The 21282-nt window shown below is 44.4% G+C and overlaps 1 protein-coding gene across 2 annotated transcripts in view; it reads left to right on the top strand.

The window, feature by feature from the left end:
- The window catches only part of LOC106560212 (fibroblast growth factor receptor 3), a 150532-nt gene that overhangs the window by 35666 nt on the left and 93584 nt on the right, over positions 1-21282 (top strand). For both annotated transcript variants that reach the window (XM_045705487.1, XM_045705479.1), the window contains exons 3-5: positions 742-1005; positions 8256-8309; positions 19485-19654. In XM_045705487.1, the coding sequence (XP_045561443.1) occupies positions 742-1005; positions 8256-8309; positions 19485-19654 (488 nt within the window). The remainder of the gene's footprint in view (positions 1-741; positions 1006-8255; positions 8310-19484; positions 19655-21282) is intronic.

The raw sequence follows: 21282 nt of genomic DNA, 5'->3' as shown, positions 1-21282 counted from the left end.
TCTGACCCCAACCCTGTCTCTCTGACCCCTAACCCTGTCTCTCTGACCCCTAACCCTGTCTCTCTGACCCCTAACCCTGTCTCTCTGACCCCTAACCCTGTCTCTCTGACCCCTAACCCTGTCTCTCTGACCCCAACCCTGTCTCTCTGACCCCTAACCCTGTCTCTCTGACCCCTAACCCTAACCCTGTCTCTCTGACCCCTAACCCTGTCTCTCTGACCCCAACCCTGTCTCTCTGACCCCTAACCCTGTCTCTCTGACCCCTAACCCTGTCTCTCTGACCCCTAACCCTGTCTCTCTGACCCCAACCCTGTCTCTCTGACCCCTAACCCTGTCTCTCTGACCCTAACCCTGTCTCTCTGACCCCAACCCTGTCTCTCTGACCCCTAACCCTGTCTCTCTGACCCCAACCCTGTCTCTCTGACCCTAACCCTGTCTCTCTGACCCCTAACCCTGTCTCTCTGACCCCAACTCTGTCTCTCTGACCCCTAACCCTGTCTCTCTGACCCCTAACCCTGTCTCTCTGACCCCAACCCTGTCTCTCTGACCCCTAACCCTGTCTCTCTGACCCCAACCCTGTCCCTCTGACCCCTAACCCTGTCTCTCTGACCCCTAACCCTGTCTCTCTGACCCCAACCCTGTCTCTCTGACCCCCAACCCTGTCTCTCTGACCCCCAACCCTGTCTCTCTGACCCCTAACCCTGTCTCTCTGACCCCAACTCTGTCTTTCTCCCCATCCAGACTCTGTGTCCAGTGAGGTTGTGTTCCTGGAGGACTACGTGGTTCCTACAGGAGACACCCTGGATCTGTCCTGTAATACTGACGCCCTCGCCCAACCTGTCCTCTGGTTTAAGGATGGCAGTAGTGTGTTGCCTAGCAACCGGAAGTGGCTGGTCCAGAGGGATCTACGCATCATCAACGTGTCGTACGAGGACTCCGGAATGTACTCCTGCCGCGTCATCCACGGCAACACACTGCTCAGCAACTACACAATCAGGGTGACAGGTAAGAGACGGACCTCTCTCTTCTCCCCATCTCACCTCTCCATTTCCCCTCTCTCTCTTCTCCCCATCTCCCCTCTCCATTTCCCCTCTCTCTCTCTTCTCCCCATCTCACCTCTCCATTTCCCCTCTCTCTCTCTTCTCCCCATCTCACCTCTCCATTTCCCCTCTCTCTCTCTTCTCCCCATCTCCCCTCTCCATTTCCCCTCTCTCTCTTCTCCCCATCTCACCTCTCCATTTCCCCTCTCTCTCTTCTCCCCATCTCCCCTCTCCATTTCCCCTCTCTCTCTTCTCCCCATCTCACCTCTCCATTTCCCCTCTCTCTCTTCTCCCCATCTCACCTCTCCATTTCCCCTCTCTCTCTTCTCCCCATCTCACCTCTCCATTTCCCCTCTCTCTCTTCTGCCCATCTCACCTCTCCATTTCCCCTCTCTCTCTTCTCCCCATCTCACCTCTCCATTTCCCCTCTCTCTCTTCTCCCCATCTCCCCTCTCCATTTCCCCTCTCTCTCTTCTCCCCATCTCACCTCTCCATTTCCCCTCTCTCTCGCTCTCTCTTTCTCTCTCTCGCTCGCTCTCCCTCTCAATTCAGTTCAATTCAAAGGGCTTTATTGGCATGGGAAAAATACGTTTCCATTGCCAAAGCAAGTGAAACAGATAATAAACAAAAGTGAGAAAAAAACATTAAAAAATGAACAGTACATTTATAATGGTGTTCGTTCTTCACTGGTTGTCCTTTTCTTGTTGCAACAGGTCACAAATCTTGCTGCAGTGATGGCACACTGTGGTATTTCACCTAATAGATAAGGGAGTTGATCAAAATTGGGTTTCTTTTCAAAATCTTTGGACCAGTTTGCTTCTCCAGGTTCATCTCTCTGTAGGTGATGGCTTTGTCATGGAAGGTTTGGGAATCACTTCCTTTTAGGTGGTTGTAAATTGTAATGTCTCTTTTTTTGGATTTTGATAATTAGAGGGTTTCGGCCTAATTCTGCTCTGCATTATTTGGTGTTTTAACGTTGTACCAGAGGATATTTTAGCAGAATTCTACATGCAGAGTCTCAATTTGGTGTTTGTCCCATTTGGTGAATTCTTGGTTGGTGAACGGACCCCAGACCTCACAACCATAAAGGGCAATGGGTTCTATAACTGATTCTAGTATTTTTAGCCAGATCCTAATTGGTATGTCGAATTTTATGTTCCTTTTGACGGCATGGAAGGCTCTTCTTGCCTTGTCTCTCAGATCATTCACAGCTTTGTGGAAGTTACCTTTGTGTCATTTTTTGTGTGCTCTAGGGCAAGAGCGTCCAGATGGAATTTGTATTTATGGTCCTGGAAACTGGACCTTTCTTGAAACACCATTATTTTTGTCCTACTGAGATTTACTGTCAGGGCCCAGGTCTGACAGAATCTGTGCAGAAGATCTACATGCTGTAGGCCCTCCTTGGTTGGGGACAGAAGCACCAGATCATCAGCAAACAGTAGACATTTGACTTCAGATTCTCGTAGGGTGAGGCTGGGTGCTGCAGACTGTTCTAGTGCCCTCGCCAATTCATTGATATATTTATATTTTACCTTTATTTAACTAGGCAGGTCAGTTAAGAACAAATTCTTATTTATAATGACGGTCTACCAGGGAACAGTGGGTTAACTGCCTTGTTCAGGGGCAGAACAACAGATTTTTACCTTGTCAGCTCAGGGATTCGATCTAGCAACCTTTCAGTTACTGGCCCAACACTCTAACCACTAGGCTACCTGACACCCCATATATATGTTGAAGAGGGTGGGGGGTGCATCCCTGTCTCACCCCATGGCCCTGTGGAAAGAAATGTGTTTTTTGCCAATTTTAACTGCACACTTGTTGTTTGTGTACATGTATTTGATAATTTCTTATGTTTTTCCCCAAAAACCGCTTTCCATGAATTTGTATAGCAGACCATCATGCCTAATTTAGTCAAAAGCTTTTTTTTTGTCTGGAAGTAGCTAGATAGCAAGCTAGCCAACTTTAGCCAGTTAGCTTGGGTGCTTGTTTCTGCATTGGCAGATAAGCTGCAGAAGGACGAGGAGGCTACAATTCCCCATCGTTTATCAGTGCAATTTTGACGGCCAACTAGCTAAAACATTAATTTTTTTTTTACATTTTATAATATGTTTATTATTTTAAAATAAAAAAAGACAGTGATACAAACATTGACATTCATTGTACTGTTGAATGGGATGGCCAATTTAGAGGACAAAACAAAACTTAACTCACACATACACAAAATAAAAAGAAATCCTATTAGGTGGTACATGTATAAGAAGACAGCATATAGTCAGTACAAGCAGTGTAGTTAAGCCAAAAATGAATATTGAGTGGAGTACAGCACAGGGTAGCAGCAGACCGTCAACCCAGTTATGAAGCGGGACTAGACCATTTATCCAGTATCGGCTGCCGTATTTTGTAAAACATTGGACTTTGATCATTGATCATTGATCATCAATGTATAAGTTACCAATTGTTGTGAGCCCCTTCTCCCTCCACTGTGAAAACACCATATCATCCAATGCAGGGTGGAAAACATGATTCAGGCTAATCGGGCTGTCAATGTATGCAGTGGGTATGTTAAGAAAATACCTAATCTGTTTCCAGATCCTGAGAGGATGACAAATGACTGGATTAGAGTCATAAGTGGCTTTTTCCACATATGCTGGACTATTAAGTGCAGGGAGTGAGGAACGTTGACAGGAGGCTCAATCAAAAGCATATTATTCTGTCGCATCCCAGGTAAACTTTCCCTCCAGAAAGACACAATGTTCAGATTAGCAGCCCAATAATACCGTTTAAAGTGAGGAAGGCCAAAGCCCCCCCTCTATCCAGTACTTGCAATAAATGCTTCTTTGAAATTCTGGCTGCCTTGTTAACCCATAAAAACAAATGGAATTACTATTGAATCCAGTTTCTTAAAATAGCTTTATGGTATGAAATTGGGTAGATATTGGAAGAGGTAAAGAAACCTGGGTAGGACAACCATTTTAGTAGTGTTTATATGACCAACCAAGGAGATAGGCAGAGTTTTCCATAAATCTATATTTTGTTTATGCAGATAAATGTTCATGTCCCAATTCGCTTTCAATAGCTGATCAAGTTCTCTTGTCACTACAATGCCAAAGGCTTGTGAACTTGTCCATCACTGTTCTAAATGGGGTAGATTGCAGAAATTGCATATCCACAGGCCGTGATATCGGCATCAATTCGCTTTTTTGCCAGTTTATCTTGTAGCCAGAGAAGGAGCCGAATGTATTTATCAAGTTAAGTAAGGGGGGAATAGAAGTTTTAGGCTTGGATAAAAACAAAAGAACATGGTCTGCATATAGGGACATTTTGTGCTAAGTGTCTTTTATTTTAACTGGAGTTATATCGGCACATGCACGAATGAGAGTAGCAAGGGGTTCCATGGCTATAGCGAAGAGAGCAGGCGAAATAGGGCACCCCTGTCAGCAGCCCTTGAACAGGTGGAATGACTGCGACATTTCCTGATTGTGTTACCACAGATGCCATTGGGTGTGCATAAATAATTCTTATCCAATTAATAAATTCCTTTCCAAACCCGAAATGCTCCAGAACCGACATCATATATTTCCACTCAATCTAATCAAATGCCTTCTCTGCGTCAAGAGCAATTATCACGACTTCTCCATGGAATCTCTATCTTTTTTTCAAGATTAGTGCTATTGTACAGTGTTTGCGGGAGTTTGGCATTTTCTTTGGAATGTTTAAACCGGGCTGGGAAGAGGAATCCATATCGGATGTTGGCCGCCCTGCATTTATTGCGTAACTCATCATAGTCTTTCCGTTGGTTCCTCACCTCCAAAGTAAGATCTGGGTAGAAAGACACCCTGGCTCCGTTGTAGTTAAGGGGGACAAAGACATTTTAATAGTAGGTTTATTTGAACAGTGAGAGACAGAATAACAACAAAAAATCCAGAAAAACGCATGTCAAAAATGTTATAAAATGATATTCCAGAAATACCATTAAAATTATAGACTGATCATTTCTTTGTCAGTGGGCAAACGTACAAAATCAGCAGGGGATCAAATACTTTTTTCCCCCACTGTAGCTGATGCTTAAAGTTAGCAAGGGAGATATAAGTCTCCAACTTCAGCAATTTTTGCAATTCGTTCCAGTCATTGGCAGCAGAGAACTGGAAGGAAAGGCGGCCAAAGGAGGTGTTGGCTTTGGGGATGACAATTGAGATATACCTGCTGAAGCGCGTGCTACGGTGGGTGTTGTTATGGTGACTAGTGAGCTGAGATAAGGTGGAGCTTTCCCTAGCAAGGACTTATAGCTGACCTGGAGCCAGTGGGTCTGGCGACGAATATGTAGCGAGGGCCAGCCGACGAGGGCATACAAGTCGCAGTGGTGGGTGCTATAAGGGGCTTTGGTAAAGAAACGAATGGCACTGTGATAGACTGCATCCAGTTTGCTGAGTAGAGTGTTGGAGGCTATTTTGTAGATGACATCGCCAAAGTCGAGGATCGGTAGGATAGTCAGTTTTACGAGGGTAAGTTTGGCGTCGTGAGTGAAGGAGGCTTTGGTGCGAAATAGAAAGCCAATTCTAGATTTGATTTTGGATGAGAGATGTTTAATATAAGTCTGGAAGGAGAGTTTACAGTCTAGCCAGACACCTAGGTATTTGTAGTTGTCCACATATTCTAAGTCAGAACCGTCCAGGGTAGTGATGCTGGACAGGCGAGCAGCGATCGGTTGAAAAGCATGCATTTGGTTTTACTAGCGTTTAAGAGCAGTTGAAGGCCACAGAAGGAGTGTTGTATGGCATTGAAGCTCATTTGAAGGTTAGTTAACACAGTGCCCAAAGAAGGGCCAGAAGTATACAGAATTGTGTCGTCTGCGTAGAGGTGGATCAGAGAATCACCAGCAGCAAGAGCGACTGTCAGTGTCAATGTAGTGGAGATGAGAAATAAAGTCAATCGCAGGACACCGAACTGAGTAAAATATACGTATTTAGTCTAGAAAAGCTCATCAGTCAAAATCCACGCAGGGATAAAACAATAATGACTAACACAACTAACACGACCAACAGTAAAATAATAACGCACAAAACATCATGATAACCAGAGGGTTTAAATAGGGAAATAATCATGAGATGGGAACCAGGTGTGAACAATCAAGACATAACAAATGGACAAAGAAGCATGGATCTGTGGCAGCCAAACGCCGCCCGAACAAGGAGAGGCACCAACTTCGCCGGAAGTCGTGACAGCGACATCATTGATATATACAGAGAAAAGAGTCGGCCAGAGAATTGAACCCTGTGGTACCCCCATAGAGACTGCCAGAGGTCTGGACAACAGGCCCTCCGATTTGACACACTGAACTCTGTCTGCGAAGTAGTTGGTGAACCAGGCGAGGCAGTCATTTGAGAAACCAAGGCTGTTGAGTCTGTCGATAAGAATACGATGATTGACAGAGTCAAAAGCCTTGGCCAGGTGGATGAATACGGCTGCACAGTACTGTCTTTTATCTATAGCGGTTATGATATCGTTTAGTACCTTGAGCGTGGCTGAGGTGCACCCGTGACCAGCTCGGAAACCAGATTTCACAGCGGAGAAGGTACGGTGGTATTCGAAATGGTCAGTGATCTGTTTATTAACTTGGCTTTCGAAGACTTTAGAGAGGCAGGGCAGGATGGATATGGGTCTATAACAGTTTGGGTCTAAAGTGTCACCCCCTTTGAAGAGGGGGATGACCGCGGCAGCTTTCCAATCTTTAGGGATCTCGGACGATACGAAAGAGAGGTTGAACAGACTAGTAATAGGGGTTGCAACAATGGCGGTGGATAGTTTTAGAAAGAGAGGGTCCAGATTGTCTGTCCCAGCTGATTTGTAGGGGTCCAGGTTTTGCAGCTCTTTCAGAACATCTGCAATCTGGATTTGGGTGAAGGAGAAGCTGGGGAGGCATGGGCGAGTAGCTGCGGGGGGTGCGGAGCTGTTGGCCGGGGTTGGGGTAGCCAGGAGGAAAGGATGGCCAGCCGTAGAGAAATGCTTATTGAAATTTTCGATGTATGTGGTGTAATGTGTTGTATGAATTGTAATTTAATGTAATGTGTTATTATGTAACTTAATGTAATGTAATGTAATGTGTTTTAATGTAATGTAATGTAATGTGTTGTAATGTAATGTGTTGTAATGTGTTGTAATGTAATGTAATGTAATGTGTTATAATGTAATGTAATGTGTTATTATGTAATGTAATGTAATGTAATGTGTTTTTATGTAATGTAATGTAATGTAATGTGTTTTAATGTAATGTAATGTAATGTAATGTGTTGTAATGTAATGTAATGTGTTGTAATGTAATGTAATGTGTTGTAATGTAATGTAATGTGTTGTAATGTAATGTGTTGTAATGTAATGTGTTGTAATGTAATGTAATGTGTTGTAATGTAATGTGTTGTAATGTAATGTGTTATTATGTAACTTAATGTATTGTAATGTAATGTAATGTGTTATAATGTAATGTAATGTGTTATTATGTAATGTAATGTAATGTAATGTGTTTTTATGTAATGTAATGTAATGTAATGTGTTTTAATGTAATGTAATGTAATGTAATGTGTTGTAATGTAATGTAATGTATTGTAATGTAATGTAATGTAATGTGTTGTAATGTAATGTGTTGTAATGTAATGTAATGTAATGTAATGTAATGTGTTGTAATGTAATGTAATGTAATGTAATGTGTTGTAATGTAATGTATTGTAATGTGTTGTAATGTAATGTAATGTAATGTAATGTAATGTATTGTAATGTGTTGTAATGTAATGTGTTTTAATGTAATGTAATGTAATGTAATGTAATGTGTTGTAATGTAATGTAATGTGTTTTAATGTAATGTAATGTAATGTAATGTATTGTAATGTGTTGTAATGTAATGTAATGTAATGTGTTGTAATGTAATGTAATGTAATGTGTTGTAATGTGTTGTAATGTGTTTTAATGTAATGTAATGTAATGTGTTGTAATGTAATGTAATGTAATGTGTTGTAATGTAATGTAATGTAATGTAATGTGTTGTAATGTAATGTGTTGTAATGTGTTGTAATGTGTTGTAATGTAATGTAATGTAATGTAATGTGTTGTAATGTAATGTGTTTTAATGTAATGTAATTTGATGTAATGTAATTTGTTGTAATGTATTGTAATGGAATTTGTTGTAATGTAATGTCATTTCTTTATGTGTTTCCGTGCCGACAGATTCCCTGTCTTCTGGAGATGATGAAGACTATGATGAAGACTTGGACAATACAGGTAATGTAAATACAGGTTCCATCATTCATTCAATTCTTCATTACTCTGATGTCATTACATGTTGAACTGAAAACATGGCTTCAGGAACCTGGTGAAAGGTTTAGGCAGAATACAACAACACTGCTGTTCTGAGCTATTGTGGCTTTGAAGTCTATCAGTTTGGTCCAACTATCCAACGTAGTTCAATTCAATTCAAGGGGCTTTATTGACATGGGAAACATATGTTAACATTTCCAAAGCAAGTGAAGTAGATAATATACAAAAGTGAAATAAACAATAAAAATTAACAGTAAACATTACACTGACAGAAGTTCCAAAAGAATAAAGACATTTCAAATGTCATATTATGTCTATATAGTGTTGTTTTGATGTGCAAATAGTTAAAGTACAAAAGGGAAAATAAATAAACAGAAATATGGGTTGTATTTACAATGGTGTTTGTTCTTCACTGGTTGACCTTTTCTTGTGGCAACAGGTCACACATCTTGCTGCTGTGATGTCACACTGTGGTATTTCACCCAGTAGATATGGGAGTTCATATTGCTGCTGTGATGGCACACTGTGCTACTTCACCCAGTAGATATGGGGGTTCATATTGCTGCTGTGATGGCACACTGTGCTATTTCACCCAGTAGATATGGGAGTTCATATTGCTGCTGTGATGGCACACTGTGCTATTTCACCCAGTAGATATGGGGGTTCATATTGCTGCTGTGATGGCACACTGTGCTATTTCACCCAGTAGATATGGGGGTTCATATTGCTGCTGTGATGGCACCCTGTGCTATTTCACCCAGTAGATATGGGAGTTCATCTTGCTGCTGTGATGGCACACTGTGCTACTTCACCCAGTAGATATGGGAGTTCATATTGCTGCTGTGATGGCACACTAACTTCTAGACATCAGGACTGTGATTACTCACCACAGACTGGTAGAATCCTTTTTTTCCTTTAACGAGTCTGACGAGGCCGACGCGAACGATATCCTGCTTTCTCAGGAACAGGCCCAGATCCCTGTGATTTGCGTGAAGAGGAGGCGGAGAAAAAGGGGCCAGAGGGCGGGGCTGCCTTCTGAGAATTTGTAGGCGATCGAATAAACCCCCACTTCCTTCCATTCTGCTAGCAAATGTGCAATATTTGGAGAATAAAATAGATGACCTACGCGGAAGATTAAACTACCAACGGGACATTCAAAACTGTAATGTCTTATGCTTCACGGAGACGTGGCTGAACGACGACACTATCAACATACTGGTTATACGCTGCAACGGCAGGATAGAACAAAGCCGTCAGTGGCTCACCCAGACGCGGCTCTCCTAGTGGCCGGGGACTTTAATGCAGGGAAACTTTAATCCGTTTTACCAAATTTTTATCAGCATGTTAAATGTGCAACCAGAGGGGGAAAAAAATCTGGACCACCTTTACCCCACACACAGAGACGTGTACAAAGCTCTCCCTCACCCTCCATTTGGCAAATCTGACCATAATTCTATCCTCATGATTCCTGCTTACAAGCAAAAATTAGAGCAGGAATCACCAGTGACTAGATCAATAAAAAAAAGTGGTCAGATGAAGCAGATGCTAAGCTACAGGACTGTTTTGCTAGCACAGACTGGAATATGTTCCGGGATTCCTCTGATGGCATTGAGGAGTACACCACATCAGTCATTATCTTCATCAATAAGTGCATCGATGACATCGTCCCCACAGTGACCGTACGTACATACCCCAACCAGAAGCCATGGATTACAGGCAACATCCGCACTGAGCTAAAGGCTAGAGCTGCCGCTTTCAAGGAGCGGGACTCTAACCCGGAAGCTTATAAGAAATCCCGCTATGTCCTCTGACGAACCATCAAACAGGCAAAGCGTCAAGACAGGACTAAGATCGAATCGTACTACACCGACTCTGATTCTCGTTGGATGTGGCAGGGTTTGCAAACCATTACAGACTACAAAGGGAAGCACAGCCGAGAGCTGCCCAGTGACACGAGCCTACCAGACGAGCTAAACTACTTCTATGCTCGCTTCGAGGCAAATAACACTAAAACATGCATGAGAGCACCAGCTGTTCTGGAAGACTCTGTGATTACGCTCTGCACAGCCGATGTGAGTAAGACCTTTAAACAAGTCAACATTTACAAGGCCGCAGGGCCAAACGGATTACCAGAATATGTACTGCCAGCATGCGCTGACCAAGTGGCAAGTGTCTTCTATCAAGGCACAAGGTGAGACCCAGATGCAGACACAGGAGGCAGATGGTTGGAGTCTTACAATATTTAATAATCTAAAGGGGTAAGCAAGAGAATGGTCATGGACAGGAAAAAATATCAAAACCAGTTCAGAGTCCAGGAGATACAGAGTGGCAGACAGGCTAGTGGTCAAGGCAGGCAGAATGGTCAGGTAGGCGGGTACAGAGTCCAGAAACAGGCAAGGGTCAAAACCGGGAGGACTAGAAAAAGGAGAATAGCAAAAGGTGTACGGGAAAAACACGCTGGTTGACTTGACTAAACATAAACATACAAGACAAACTGGCACAGAGAGACAGGAAACACAGGGATAAATACACTGGGGAAAATAAGTGACACCTGGAGGGGGTGGAGACAATCACAGGAACAGGTGTAACAGATCAGGATGTGACAGTACCCCCCCACCCTAGGGACTCCACCTGACGTCCTACCTGGGCGCATACCTGGCTGACCAGGGTGTCGGCGGTGGAAATCGGCGATGAGGGCTGGTTCCAAAATGTCTTTAGCCGGGACGCAGCACATCTCCTCTGGGCCATAACCATCCCAGTCAACCAGGTACTGGAAACCCCTGCCCCGTGGTTGAACCTTCAGGAGGCGTCTCACCCTATACGCTGGCTGGCCACCGATAACCTGGGGGGAGGTATGGGACTGGAGACAGAAGACAAAGGACAATGAGACACGTGCTTAATCCTAGACATATGGAAGGTAGGGTGAATACGGAGGGTACGGGGTAACACAAGACGGACAGCAGTGGATCTCAGGACTCTGGAGATGGGAAACGGACCAATGAACTGGGGAGACAGCTTGCGGGACTCTACCCGAAGGGGCAGATCCCGAGTGGAAAGCCATACCCTCTGCCTAATGCGGTAGCGGGAGCTGGGGTCCGGCGACGGTCCGCTTGTAGACGACACCTGGAGTTGGTCTTGAGAATAGCTGATCTGGCTCTTCTCCAGGTACGTTGACAGCGGCGGACTAACATCTGGGCCGAGGGTACGCTGACCTCCTTGGCAGGACTGGGAAGGGTGTTCCAGGCATACTCCACCCAGACCAGTTGACGGGTCCAGGTAGTGGGGTTGGTTGAGACCAGGCACCTTAAGGTGGTCTCCAGGTCTTGGTTGGCTCACTCCGACTGACGGTTAGTTTGGGGATGGAATTCGGATGACAGACTGGTCGACGACCCAATAAGGGTGCAGAATGCCTTCCAGAACTGAGACGAGAACTGAGGACCCCGATCGGAGACCATGTCTACCGGGATTCCATTGATCCGGATGACATGCTGCACCGTAAGATGGGCCGTCTCCTTGGCAGAAGGTAGTTTGGGGAGAGGGATGAAATGGGTGGCCTTGGAGAACCGATCAACTACCGTCAGAATGACAGTGTTGCCATCAGACGGAGGGAGCCCAGTGACAAAGTTCAGAGATATATGAGACCAGGGACGATGAGGGACCGGTAGTGACTGAAGGAGGCCAGAAGGAGCTTGCCGTGGAGGCTTGTTCTGAGCAGACACTGTGCATGCAGTGACGAAGGCAGAGACGTCAGGGACCATTGTGGGTCACCAGAAACATTGTCGGAGGAAGGCTAGTGTATGACGGGACCCTGGATGACAGGTCAGCCTGGAAGAATGAGCCCATTCCAAGACCCGGGACCGGACTGGATTAGGGACAAACAGTCAGTTAGCCGGGCCCCCTTCAGGTCCAGGTTGGGAGCATTGCGACCTCACGGACCAGGTTCTCAATACCCCAATCCACAGTGGCAGCAAGGCATGAAGTAGGGAGAATGGTTTCAGAGGTCGAGGGTGTGACAGAGGAACTGTATAGGCGGGAGAGAGCGTCAGGCTTCACATTATTTGAACCTGGGCAGTAGGAGATGGTGAAGTTAAATCTGGTGAACAAGAGGGCCCACCGGGCCTGCCTGGAGTTGAGGCGCTTGGCTGTATGGAGCTATTCCAGGTTTTTATGGTTGGCGCAGACCAGGAATGGCTGTTCTGCTCCTTCCAGCCAGTGCCTCCACTCTTCCAATGCCATCTTCACCGCCAGGAGTTCTCGTTTGCCAACATCATAGTTCCTTTCAGCAGGATTGAGATGATGGGACAGGAAGGCACAGGGATGAAGCTTCTGGTCCTGGGCAGATCGCTGGGACAGGATGGCCCCCACTCCAACATCCGAAGCATCCACTTCCACCACAAATTGACACGAGGGGTCCAGATCGATGAGGACGGGTGCTGTTGTGAACCGATGCTTCAGGTCCACAAAGACTTTGTTGACAGCTGGAGACCATTTGAATGGTACCTTGGGAGAGGTGTGTGCCTAGAGGGGGGCCACCAGGGTGCTGTATTCCTGAGTGAAACGGCGGTAGAAGTTTGCCCAAGAAACCGTTGCAACTGCAACCTGGATGTTGGTTGAGGCCAATCCACCACTACTTTCACCTTTCCAGGATCCATCTGAACATTGCCCTCAGCAATGACATATCCCAGAAAGGTGACTGTAGAGCGGTGGAACTCACTCTTCTCAGCTTTCACAAACAATTGGTTCTCCAGGAGGGGCTGAAGGACCTGTCTGACATGAAGAACATGTTCTTGTGCAGATCGGGTAAAAAAACAGGATGTCGTCAAGGTACACGAACACAAACCGGTTTAGCGTGTCCTGAAGCACATCATTGACCACAGCCTGGAAAACAGCATGGGCATTGGTGAGTCCAAATGGCATGACCTGGTACTTATAATGTCCACTGGCTGTGTTGAAGGCTGTCCTCCACTCATCCACCTCACGTATCCGAACCTGGTGGTAGGCATTTCGAAGGTCCAACTTGGAAAATATGGTGGCGCCCTGGAGAGGTTCAAACGCCGAGGAGAGGAGAGGTAGGGGGTAACGATTCTTGACGGTAATATCATTAAGTCCCCGGTAGTCAATGCACAGATGCAGGGTCTTGTCCTTCTTCTCCACAAAGAAAAACCCTGCACCAGCAGGAGATACAGACGGACGGACGGCCCCTGTGGCCAGAGACCCCTCTATGTCCTCCTCCATAGCTTTGGTCTCTGGTCCAGACAGAGAATACAATCAATCCCGAGGTGGTGTAGTGCCTGGGAGAAGATCAATGGCACAATTATAAGGATGGTGCACGGGAAGGGAAGTTGCATGTGCCTTACTGAACACTTCCAGGAGGTTATGGTATTATGTGGGATAGCAGAGACATCCACAGTCTAGCTAACATCCTGAGGAGTACGACTTGGGGAAGGCTGTGCTGCTTGAAGGCAGTGGGAATGGCAAAATGGGCTCCAATCCAGGATGGAGCTTGTGGTCCAATCAATCACAGGATTGTGTTTTTGTAGCCAGGAAAATCCCAAAACCACGGGAACATGGGGAGATGCAATGAGGAGGAGCTGTATGGTCTCTGTGGTTACCAGAAACCCGTAATTTAACCTGTTAGGGCTAGGGGGCAGTATTGACACGGCTGGATAAAAAACATACCCGATTTAATCTGGTTACCACTCCTACCCAGTAACTAGAATATGCATATACTTATTACATATGGATAGAAAACACCCTAAATTTTCTAAAACTGTTTGAATGGTGTCTGTGAGTATAACAGAACTCAAATGGCAGGTCAAAACCTGAGAGATTCCTTTACAGGAAGTGGCCTGTCTGACCATTTCTTGACCTTCTTTTCCATCTCTATCATTTACTAAGGATCTCTGCTCTAACGTGACACTTCCCACGTCGTCCATAGGCGCTCAGAGCCCGGGAAAAAACAGAATGTCGTCATTCCAGCCCCAGGCTGAAACACATTATCGCCTTTCTCAAGTGGCCGATCAAGGGACACTGGGCTTATGCGCGTGACCCCGACCGCCCCCGCCTTTGGGATTTTTTCCTCTGTTTGCCGAAAAGGAGATTCCCTGTCGGAATATTATCGCTTTTCTACGAGAAAAATGTCGTAAAAATTGATTTTAAACAGCGGTTGACATGCTTCGAAGTACGGTAATGGAATATTTCGAATTTTATTGTCACGAATTGCGCCATGCGCGCGACACTTCTTTACTATTTCGGATAGTGTCTGGAACGCACGAACAAAACGCCGCTATTCGGATATAACGATGGATTATTTTGGACCAAACCAACATTTGTTATTGAAGTAGCAGTCCTGGGTGTGCATTCTGACGAAGACAACAAAAGGTAATCAAACTTTTATAATAGTAAATATGATTATGGTGAGTGCTAAACTTGCCGGGTGTCTAAATAGCGAGCCCGTGATGCCTGGGCTATGTACTTAGAATATTGCAATATGTGCTTTCACCAAAAAGCTATTTTAAAATCGGACATATCGAGTGCATAGAGGAGGTCTGTATCTATAATTCTTAAAATAATTGTTATGCTTTTTGTGAACGTTTATCGTGAGTAATTTAGTAAAATGTTAGCGAATTCCCCGGAAGTTTGCGGGGGTATGCTAGTTCTGAACGTCACATGCTAATGTAAAAAGCTGGTTTTTGATATAAATATGAACTTGATTGAACAAAACATGCATGTATTGTATAACATAATGTCCTAGGGTTGTCATCTGATGAAGATCATCAAAGGTGAGTGCTGCATTTAGCTGTCTTCTGGGTTTTGGTGACATTATATGCTGGCTTGAAAAATGGGTGTCTGATTATTTCTGGCTTGGTACTCTGCTGACATAATCTAATGTTTTGCTTTCGTTGTAAAGCCTTTTTGAAATCGGACAGTGTGGTTAGATTAACGAGAGTCTTGTCTTTAAATGGCTGTAAAATAGTCATATGTTTGAGAAATTGAAGTAATAGGATTTTTAAGGTTTTGAAAATCGCGCCACAGGCTGGCAGTGGCTGTTACGTAGGTGGGACGCAAGCGTCCCACCTAGCCCATAGAGGTTAACAGGCTATTTAAAGTACTATGGGTGACTTCCCCTATAGAGCGGCCGTCCAGTTCCCTAGCATCCATGGGCACAGAGAGGCTGAGTGGGAATACCAAGCTCCAAAGCTATCGTGGCATCCATAAAACTTTTATCAGCCCCAGAGTCAATGAGCACTCGGAGAGACTTAGAATGGTCTCCCCACAGCACAAGATCAAAAAGGGGTGTACAGGTTATGGGAATTAGGGAACTCCCAGTCTGACTCACCATAGTGCTGTTACCCACTAGAGACAAGGGTTTCCTAATAAGGCAGGTAGCTATAAAATGTCCTGCCCCTCCACAGTACAAACAGTTGTTATTCATCCTTCGTGAGCATTCTCCAACTGATAACCTAGCTCTTCCCAACTGCATAGGCTCAGGAGTATCCAACTCACCCATCGTAGATTCCTGAGAGTGCTCGGGTGCCTTCGAATGCTCTCGGAAGAGCTGGCTTCGGAAACTTCCGGATTTCCTTTTAGGTGAACGCGCCATATCGGGTGCACGAGTGTGCCCGAGACCCGACCTCATCTCACTCTTGCGTTCCCTTAGGCGTCCATCAATTTTAATGGTTAAGGTGATAAGGGAGTGGAGGTCCACCGGCAGTTCCCGAGCAGCTAGCTCATCCTTTACCTCCTCAGAGCAGCTAGCTCATCCTTTACCTCCTCAGATAATCCTTGCAAAAAAGTATTGAAAAGAGACTCCGGATTCCAGGCACTCTCGGCGGCCAACATGTGAAAATCAACCGCGTAGTCTGCCACACCACAGGAGTTTTGACGTTAGTCAAGCAGTTTACTGGCCGCCTTTCTCCCGGAATCCGCAGACTCAAATACCTCTCTCACTTCTGCCTCCAGATGCCCACAAATGGCAGATTGTTGCTCCCAAACTGCCGTAGCCCAGTAGACATTAGCGTAATTATATACGCTATCTTCGATCGGTCTGAAGAAAACGAAGATGGCTGTAGCTCAAAGGAGAGTGCCCTTCTCGACATTAGCGTTATAATATTTTTTTATTTTTTTATTTCACCTTTATTTACCCAGGTAGGCAAGTTGAGAACAAGTTCTCATTTACAATTGCGACCTGGCCAAGATAAAGCAAAGCAGTTCGACACATACAACAACACAGAGTTACACATGAAGTAAAACAAAGATACAGTCAATAATACAGTAGAAAAATAAGTCTATATACAATGTGAGCAAATGAGGTGAGATAAGGGAGGTAAAGGCAAAAAAAGGCAAGTAGAAATAGAAATAATGGGGTGCAAAGGAGCAAAATAAATAAATACAGTAGGGGAAGGGGTAGTTGTTTGGGCTAAGTTATAGATGGGCTATGTACAGGTGCAGTAATCTGTGAGCTGCTCTGACAGCTGGTGCTTAAAGCTAGTGAGGGAGATACGCGTTTCCAGTTTCAGAGATTTTTGTAGTTCATTCCAGCCATTGGCAGCAGAAAACTGGAAGGAAAGGCGGCCAAAGTAGGAATTGGCTTTGGGGGTGACCAGTGAAACATACCTGCTGGAGCAAGTGCTGCGGGTAGGTGCTGCTATGGTGACGAGTGAGCTGAGATAAGGCGGGGCTTTACCTAGCAAAGACTTGTAGATGACCTGGACCCAGTGGGTTTGGCAACGAGTATGAAGCGAGGGCCAGCCAACGAGATCATACAGCTTGCAGTGGTGGGTAGTGTATGGGGCTTTGGTGACAAAACGGATGGCACTGTGATAGACTGCATCCAATTTGTTGAGTAGAGTGTTGGAGGCTATTTTGTAAATGACATCGCCGAAGTCGAGGATAGTCAGTTTTACGAGGGTATGTTTGGCAGTGTGAGTGAAGGAGTCTTTGTTGCAGAATAGGAAGCCGATTCTAGATTTAATTTTGGATTGGAGATGCTTAATATGAGTCTGGAAGGAGAGTTTACAGTCTAACCAGACACCTAGGTATTTGTAGATGTCCACATATTTTAAGTCAGAACCGTCCAGAGTAGTGATGCTAGTCGGGCGGGCGGGTGCGGGCAACGATCGGTTGAAGAGCATGCATTTAATTTTACTAGCGTTTAAGAGCAGTTGGAGGCCATGGAAGGAGTGTTGTATGGCATTGAAGCTTGTTTGGAGGTTTGTTAACACAATGTCCAAAGAAGGGCCAGATGTATATAGAATGGTGTCATCTGTGTAGAGGTGGATCAAGTTATCACCCGCAGCAAGAGCGACATCATTGATATATACAGAGAAAAGAGTCGACCCGAGAATTGAACCCTGTGGCACTCCCATAGAGACTGCCACAGGTCCGGACAACAGGCTCTCAGATTTGTCACACTGGACTCTGAGAAGTAGTTGGTGAACCAGGCGAGGCAGTCATTTGAGAAACCAAGGCTGTTGAGTGTGCCGATAAGAATACAATGATTGACAGAGTCAAAAGCCTTGGCCAGGTCCATGAAGACGGCTACACACTGTCTTTTATCGATGGCGGTTATGATATCGTTTAGGACCTTGAGTGTGGCTGAGGTGCACCCATGACCAGCTCTGAAACGGGATTGCACAGCGGAGAAGGTACGGTGGTATTCGAAATGGTCAGTAATTTGTTTGTTAACTTGGCTTTTGAAGACTTTGGAAAGGCAGAGCAGGATGGATATAGGTCTGTAACAGTTTGGGTCTAGTGTCACCCTCTTTGAAGAGGGGGATGACCGCGGCAGCTTTCCAATCTTTAGGACTGTGGGGACTGATGTAGTTTTGTTATTCCTTGTATTTGTTACATGTCTGAAACTTCTTATGGTTCTCTTCGCGCGCCAATCCCTTTGGTGGGATCGATTTGACAACACCCAGTGAAATTGCAGCGCGCCAAATTCAAAAACAGAAATACTCATAACAAGAATTCATAAAACATACTAGTGTTATACATCGGTTTAAAGATTAACTTCTTGTTAATCCAGCCACAGTGTCAGATTTCAAAAAGGCTTTACGGCGAAAGCAGACCATGCGATTATCTTAGGACAGCGCCCAGCATACCAACACATGAAAATCAGATTTCAACCAGGCAGGTGCTACACAAAAGTCAGAAATAACGATATAATTCATGCCTTACCTTTGAAGATCTTCTTGTTAGCACTCCAATATGTCCCATAAACATCACAAATGGTCCTTTTGTTCGATAAATTCCGTCGTTATGTCCCCAAAATGTCCATTTATTTGGCGCATTTGATTCAGAAAATACACTGGTTCCAACTCGCCCAACACGACTACAAAGTATCTAATAAATTACCTATAAACTTGATCCAAACATTTCAAACAACATTCCTAATCCAACTTTAGGTATTTTAAAATGTAAATAATCGATCAAATTTAATGTGTTCAATAGCGGATAAAATTAAAGTGGAGCGAGTTTCAGGTCGTGTGCACCAAACAAAACAGTCCACTTGGTTATACACAGGAAAGGGCTACTTCTTCATTTCTCAAAGGAAAAACATCAACCAATTTCTAAAGACTGTTGACATCTAGTGGAAGCCATAGGAACTGCAACCAGGTCCCTCATAAATCTAGTTCCCCATAGAAACCAATTGAAAAGACAGTGACCTCAATTTTTTTTCTTCCTGGATGGTTTGTCCTCGGGGTTTCACCTGCCAAATAAGTTCTGTTATACTCACAGACATAATTTTAACAGTTTTAGAAACTTTAGAGTGTTTTCTACGCAATACTACCAATTATATGCATATCCTAGCTTCTGGGCACGACCAGGTGGAACCCTAACCCTCTCTCTCTCCTGTCCAATCAGAACCCTGACCTTCTCTCTCTCTCCTGTCCAATCAGAACCCTGACCCTCTCTCTCTCTCTCCTGTCCAATCAGAATCCTAACTATCTTTCTCTCTCTCTCCTGTCCAATCAGAATCATAACCTCGCTCTCTCTCCTGTCCAATCAAAACCCTAACCCTCTCTCTCTCTCCTGTCCAATAAGAACCCTAACCCCTCTCTCTCTCTCTCTCTCTCTCTCTCTCTCTCTCCTGTCCATTCAGAACCCTAACACTCTCTCTCTCTTCCATCCAATCAGAAACACCGTACTGGACCAGACCGGACCGCATGGAGAAGAAGCTCCTCGCCATCCCAGCAGCCAATACCGTCAAGTTCCGCTGCGCTGCTGCCGGCAACCCCACACCCTCCATCCATTGGTTGAAGAACGGGAAGGAGTTTAAGGGCGAGCAGAGGATGGGTGGGATCAAGGTGAGTCAGACAGCCAATTAGAAGTTAGTAGTCAGCAGAAGGTAAAACCAGAGTAATCCCCTGTTTTAGAGTACTAACAAAGTCAGCATCCAAAATGGCACCCTATTCCCTATAGTGCACTACTTTTGACCAGAGCACTACATAGAGCACTACACAGACTACTACTTTTAAGTCCTATTGGTCAAAAGTGATACACTATATAAGGAATAAATAGGGTGCCAAGTTACCATCCTACTGTGTTGAGAAAGAGCCCCTGGTTGCTGACTGTGTGTTTGAAGGCGTAAATGTAAAATGACATGGGAAACATATGTCAACATTGCCAAAGCAAGTGAAGTAGATAATTAACTAAAGTTAAATATACAATAAAATCAACATTACACTCATAAAAGTTCCAAAAGAATCTACTTTTTTTTTCTCTCTGTCTCTCTCTCTCTCTCTGTGTATCGCTCTCTCTTTTTCTCAATTCAATTTTATTCAATTTAAGGACTTTATTGGCATGGGAAACATTTTTACTTTGCAAACGCAGGTGAAATAGATAAGCAAAAGTGAAATAAACAATAAAAATTAACAGTAAACATTATACTCACAGAAGTTCCTAAAAAATTAAGATGTAATAAATGTCATATTATGTATATAAACAATTTTGTAATGATGTGCAAATAGTTAAAGTACAAAAGGGAAAATAAATATACATAAATATAGGTTGTGTTAACAATTGTAACGGGCGTCGTAATGATTGGACCAAGGTGCAGCGGGGCGTCGTAATGATTGGACCAAGGTGCAGCGGGGCGTCGTAATGATTGGACCAAGGTGCAGCGGGGCATCGTAATGATTGGACCAAGGTGCAGCGGGAACGTGTAAACTCATCTTCTTTAATTGGTTAAAAGAAGGAAAAACAAACAAAACACGTATACAAACACAACGAACGACACTAACAGTCCTGTCAGACACTAAACAAGGAGACAACTACCCATAATTCCCATTACAAACACACCCCTATACATAGGACCTTCAATCAGAGGCAACGAGGAACAGCTGCCTCCAATTGAAGGCCAATCCCAATTAACTAAACATAGAACTAAACAGCCTAGATCTAACATAGAAATACACTAACCTAGAAGATAACCCAAAAACTCCGGAACACTCTAAACAAACACCCCTCTTACATAATAACATAACCCAACAAACCCCAAACCACATGAATCAAACACCCCCCTGCCACGTCCTGACCAAACTACAATAACAAATAACCCCTTTACTGGTCAGAACGTGACACTGGTTCTTCACTGGTTGCCCTTTTCTTGTGGCAGCAGGTCACAAATATTGCTGCAGTGAGTGCACAGTGTGATTTATTTCCAAATTCTTTGTAATCTGAGGGAAATATGTGTCTCTAATATGGTCATACATTTGGCAGGAGGTGAAGTGCAGCTCAGTTTCCACCTCATTTTGTGGGCAGTGTTGCACATAGCCTTTCTTCTCTTGAGAGCCAGGTCTGCCTACGGCAGCCTTTCTCAATAGCAAGGCTACGCTCACTGAGTCTGTAAATAGTCAACACTTTCCTTAATTTTGAGTTAGTCACAGTGGTCAGGTATTATTATGTATTTTTTTGAAGTTATTTAACGAGGCAA

This window comes from Salmo salar, chromosome ssa01 (assembly GCF_905237065.1).
Source record: "Salmo salar chromosome ssa01, Ssal_v3.1, whole genome shotgun sequence".
NCBI lineage: Eukaryota > Metazoa > Chordata > Actinopteri > Salmoniformes > Salmonidae > Salmo > Salmo salar.
The sequence above is the reverse complement of the archived record's forward strand: the minus strand, read 5'-3'. Positions and strand labels throughout refer to the sequence as shown.